Consider the following 5,899-nt stretch of genomic DNA (forward strand, 5'->3'; position numbering starts at 1 on the left):
ACAGGAGCAGATAAATGCAGGTGTAGACAACCATACCAAGCATAAAGGAGTTAACTAAGCTGACCGAGGCCTCAACTCCCTAAACAATGACCTTCTATGGCACTAAGCCGTTATTTATTGCAGAGATAACACAACTGTCAAGTCAGTTTTAATGCAAGGTTACCTGTCCGGAGTGGAAGCTAGTTGAGGCTACAAAAGCCGATCCTCTAGTTGCACAGAGAGGAAGCGGTTGGCCAAAAGGGACTTCTGATATGAAACGTGGAATGGCCTTGCTCTCTCAATCCTTTTCATGGATGACTGGAGGGGGGGAATGTCCTTCCTCGGAGAGATATTCCCCCATTGATCTGAAGTCCAAGAAGCTGCCTTTGCGGCAGCTTTCAACACCTGTGTTCATATTCTGGGCAAAGGCTGTGTCATTATTTCGCCTCTTCCCCCCATTAAACTGTCGTACGTCTTTGTGGTTTGTGGGAAAATGACGCTAAGAAGAAAAACTCTCATCTCTGCAGAGGAAGGAAGGAAGGCAGTCAATAATGGTCAACGTCCATAGGATCCATGGCTAAAAAGAAGCCCCCAACTCTGACTTTTCAAAAAGGAGTAGTTAAAAAACGTTGACCTACACGTCAGTTTTTATACATATGTATGTGTACACACACACACACACACACACACACATATATAACACATACATACATGTATGTATGTGTGTGTATATATGTATGTGTAGATATGTGTGTGTATACACACACACATACACATATACATACATACATACGTGTGTGTGTGTGTGTGTGTGTGTGTGTATAGTAAGTTTTTTTCCAGTGAAACCGATCTAATAGAACACCTTGGTCTACGGCTATGATTACTTTTGCCTTTCGGCCCCAGTCTGAGAAGGGTATGGCTAGCTAATGAGAGCTAAAAAGTTCAAAATAGCTATACTAGTCTTCCTTTAATTCTTTGTCAGCAAAAATCTAAATGTGTGTGTGTGTGTGTGTGTACACATACACATATACATACATACATATGCATGCATACATACATACAGAGAGACAGACAGATAGATAGATAAATAGATATAAACTGATGTGTACATCAACATTTTTAAACTATTCCTTTTTTAAAAGTCAGCGTTGGGGCTGTCTTTTTCCTACTATAGCCAATAGCTTCAAGCCTTGCATCTTTTCAGAAACTTATCTTCTCTCAGAAGTTTTCATCAAGCAAGAAACTGTAAAATTGGAAGAACAGTTGGAATGAATCTTTTAAAAAAAATAAATCATAATTGCCTTGGTCTAGAACATCGTTTTCGTTATTCCATGCCTAAGTCAGCCATTAATTTGGACCAAGCTTAAGCTTTGGAGTTTTACAGAGCCCTGGAATTTTTGCATTTAAAACTCCCAAGGAATTTGGGAAGTTTGAAAAAGAGGGTGGAAATGATGGGGCAGTTGGCTGGGAATTTCTAGCCTGGTGTTTGCAGTGCCGCCATGTCTTCTGGCTTCCTGCAGAGATGCTAGAAAAGTCCACCCTTTACATGGTGACAGGCTGCCAAGGAGCTCTTGCTGAGGAAGGATGACAACTCTCAACACATGTGCACAAACACACACACCACAAAAAAGAAAGAAAGAGAGAAGAATGAAAAAAAGAAAGAAAGAAAGAAAGAAAGAAAGAAAGAAAGAAAGAAAGAAAGAAAGAAAGAAAGAAAGAAAGAAAGAAAAAGGAAGGAAGGAAGGAAGGAAGGAAGGAAGGAAGGAAGGAAGGAAGGAAGGAAGGAAGGAAGGAAGGAGGGATTGAAGGAAGGAAGGAAGGAAGGAAGGAAGGAAGGAAGGAGGGGAGGATGGGAAGGAAGGAAGGAAGGAAGGAAGGAAGGAAGGAAGGAAGGAAGGAAGGAAGGAAGGAAAGAAGGCCAGATTAGGGAAAAAGCAAAATCTCTAGAAGCAGGGCTGGAGAAAAGCTGAGTTGTGTAGAAAAATGATTACAACTTACTTGCCAAAGGTAAAGCCAAGTTGCAAAGTCATGCTGCCTTGGAAAGAAGAACTCAGAAGGGCGCTGAAAGTGGATGGGGGTTGATAGTCCTGCTCTCCCACTTCCTCTCTGCCGCCCCCAAGCGCTCTCTCTCTCTCTCTCTCTCTCTCTCTCTCTCTCTCTCTCTCTCTCTCTCTCTCTCTCTCTCTCTCTCTCTCTCTCTCCCTCTCTCTCTTTCATGCCCACACTGGGCAAGGCGAGAGTCGCCAACTTCGCGTTCCGCCAGGCACTTCCAGCAGTTCAGCGGGTGTGAGGATAAAAGGCACTAAAGAACCATCTCCAACCAGTTGGTTGCGTCCTTGGGGAGCCCCCCCCCCCCGCAAGCCTCTCCCCATCCAACAACAGCTGTGAAAGAACTGGGCTGCAAGTTGAATGCATATAATAAATACGTTTTTTATTATTATTATTATTTTACATTCTAAGAATGCACCAAAAGGCATGCTTCTGCACCTTTTTGTTGTTGTTGTTGTTGTTGTTGTTGTTGTTGTTGCGTGTGTGTTTCCTGATTTACAGACAATTTTAGGATATATATATATATATATATATATATATATATATATATATATATATATATATATATATATATATATATATATATATATATATATATATATACTGTATATATATACTGTATATATACTGTATATATACTGTATATATACTGTATATATACTGTATATATACTGTATATATATATATATAAACTGACCTTTAAATTTCCACAGTTTTTTCCCTTTAAGGGCTGGAGCCGGTTCCCTTCCAGCGTGGCCAAGGCAGAAGCCAACTAATTTCCCTGAGTTAACACAGGAAAATAATTGATACTATGTAATGAGAGTTTCCTGGCCCTTCGGTCCCAATAAAGCAATTAAACAAACAAACAGAAAGAATTATTATTATTATTTTTGTTGTGGCTTTTTGTTTTTTTTTAACCAAACTCATGCATTAATTAATTTGAGCTGCGCCTTTCGTCAAATAGGCCATAATGCTGAATAATTTTAACATGCTTTGAATCTCCAAAAGTTGTTATACCCAGTTGACTAACATATGCACTTTAAATACAGTACTTTTTGGTTACTAATTAGATACTCCGTAAAGAAAAAAGAGTGCACTTTTGGTGAATGCAAATTGAAACCAAAGAGACAGGCCTATTTATAAAGGAGGTGGGTCGAAACAAAAGCTTATTCCTTAATTCCCGAGGTAATGGGCCAGGCATGCAGTTATAAAACGGAGAAGTATCAAAGGTCCACATGCTTCTATTAAATTCTATTGTGCTGTCTTGCAAGAGAGGAGCTAAAAATATTTGCATCCAGTTCTGGAGAAGAGAGAAGGGGTCTCTTGGACCCTTTCCCCCTTAAGACCCCTTAGCAGCACTGCAGACATTTTGTATTTCCCCACCCCCACCCGCCCACCCCACCCCCCAGCCCCCAGCCCTGGGGTGAGCATGCCTCGGAAGAGTGTACCGCAAACCCAGAATGACCTGGCATATTTTTGTAAAGTGCTGTGCGTAGATCCGTAAACCAGACCTACAAACCCTTTTGCCAAGGAACTAGGAGTGGGAAATATTTATTGCCCATTATTTTACTGCTCAATAGAGTTCGGATGCGTTGTTTTTGGATGCATTGTGCGGTTTTTGTTTTCGTCTTCAAGAGAAACGTCTCCTGTATTCCATGCATATTTGTAAAAAAAAAATATCCTCTCGAGGGGATTGTTAAAAATTAAAGTGAACGAACAACCCCCCCCCAAAAAAAAAGTAAAGCAGAAGGATACTAGGGCTGGAAGCATACCATACTTATTTATAACTAGACTAGTCCAATGAATGGTCATTAACTATTCTTACCCACTGGAAAATAACTTTTGGAAATAAAAATCCTCCCCACCCCTCATCCCCAAAATAAAACAACACCCCCCCCTCAAAACAAATTGTGACTCATGGATCCTGAAAACGTCTGGAGGTGCTGAGCAAAGTTTGCAATGCAACCGAGGTAAAGCATTCAAAGACATATTCATCGAGCATCTACAAAGAAGGGGCCACTCGTCCCTTTAACATCTCCAAGCTACCAAGGTGGGGCTTTCTTTCCCCCGCCCCCCCCATTCCCTAAATGGCCTAAACATCTGTAAGCAGCTTGGTTTTATTGACACAGTTCTGATTGGTTAAGGTGTAGTTGCCAGTTCTGAGGGCGGCCTCCCTAAAATTGTCTATGCTATTATTCACGTCCTCTTCAATTTCCATGTACTCAGACTTGCTGATGCTGGAGGAGCTACGGCGACTCAGGTTCGAGTCAGAGGCCAAGTTAGGAGAGCTAACTTTAAGTAATTGAGCCTGTTCCTCCCCTTCCGTTTCTCGGTGGTAGAAGTAGTTGAAGTTGGACACAATGACAGGTACAGGCAGGGCAATTGTCAGCACACCAGCGATGGCACACAAGGAGCCCACAATTTTGCCTCCAATTGTCACAGGGTACATGTCACCATATCCCACAGTGGTCATGGATACCACTGCCCACCAGAAAGCTTCGGGGATGCTTTCAAAATGTGTCCCCGATTCCTCCGCTTCAGCAAAGTACACTGCGCTGGAGAACAAGATCACCCCAATGAAAAGGAAAAAGATTAGCAAGCCCAACTCCCTCATGCTGGCCTTGAGGGTCTGTCCCAGAATCTGGAGGCCTTTGGAGTGGCGGGAGAGTTTGAAGATGCGAAAGACTCTTACCAATCGGATGACCCTCAGGATGGCCAGCGAAGTGGCCTGTTCGCCTTTGGGAGGCCCCTCCTGTTCAGCCATCTCTGTGCCCAGAGTGATGAAGTAAGGGATAATGGCCACTATGTCTATGAAGTTCATGATGTTCTTGAAGAACTCGGCCTTGCTCGGGCAGGCGAAGAAGCGCACCACCAGCTCGAAGGAAAACCAGATGATGCATAGAGTTTCCACCACGAAGAAGGGGTCGGTGAAGATGTTGGGTTTGCGGAAGACGGTGGAGTTGTCCGTGAGGTTGTAGAACCCAAGGTCCCTCTCCTGTTCCTTTAAGGCTGGCAGGGTTTCCAGGCAAAAGATGATGATGGAGATTAAGATCACCATGACAGAGATGATGGCAATCACCCGGGCAGCCCCAGAGCTTTCGGGGTATTCGAACAGCAGCCATACCTGCCTTTGATATTCCTTCTCAGGCAGAGGCTTCTCTTCCTCCTTAATAAAGCCTTCATCCTCCCGGAATTTCTCCATGGCCTCCTCCCCCAGCTCGTAAAACTTGATCTCCTCGGAGAACATGTCCAGAGGGACGTTCACTGGCCGGCGAAGCCTTCCCCCAGACTGATAGTAATAGAGGATGGCATCAAAGCTGGGCCGATTCCGGTCAAAAAAATACTCGTTCCTCAGTGGGTCAAAGTACCGCATGCGTTTCTTGGGGTTCCCCAGCAAAGTGTTGGGGAACTGAGCCAGGGTTTTCAGCTGCGTCTCAAACCTCAGTCCAGCAATGTTAATCACCACCCGCTCACAGCACTCGTGATCCTCGTGAGCCCCAGGCTGGTAGCTGTCCTGAGGGTGGCCTGGCAAAGCCAAGGTTTCGTCTGGGTTGTCCGCAGCCATGACAGTCATGGTGGGAGAAGGAGAGTTGGGGCCGGAGGCAGGAGCCAGGAGGAGTCCCCCGCCCCCGGAGCCGGCCAGTGAGCGATGGAGGGAGGAGGACCTCAGAGAGAGCCGCAGATCCGGGGTAGAGTACAGACCATCGGAACGGAGGGTGCTGAAGTGGATAGCTCCCGGGGCAGAATTAGAGCATCGCTGCGGAGGGTGCTGAAGTGGACAGCTCCCGGGGCAGAGTTACGGCATCGCTGCGGAGGGTGCTGAAGTGGTCAGCTCCCGGGGCAGAGTTACGGCATCGCTGCGGAGGGTGCT

At 44.9% G+C, this 5,899-nt stretch overlaps 1 protein-coding gene across 1 annotated transcript; it reads right to left on the bottom strand.

The window, feature by feature from the left end:
- Positions 1–3,561: 3,561 nt before the first annotated feature.
- On the bottom strand, positions 3,562–5,602 carry LOC308670100 (potassium voltage-gated channel subfamily A member 1; the record flags this gene model as incomplete). Its single annotated transcript, XM_081331320.1, has 1 exon — positions 3,562–5,602. The coding sequence occupies one exon, from the start codon at positions 5,600–5,602 to the stop codon at positions 4,121–4,123; it is 1,482 nt and encodes a 493-aa protein (XP_081187446.1). The 3' UTR covers positions 3,562–4,120.
- Between the last annotated feature and the right edge of the window lie 297 nt (positions 5,603–5,899).

The sequence above is a fragment of the Vipera berus genome (assembly GCF_964194415.1).
Source record: "Vipera berus genome assembly, chromosome: 6".
Taxonomy (NCBI): domain Eukaryota; kingdom Metazoa; phylum Chordata; class Lepidosauria; order Squamata; family Viperidae; genus Vipera; species Vipera berus.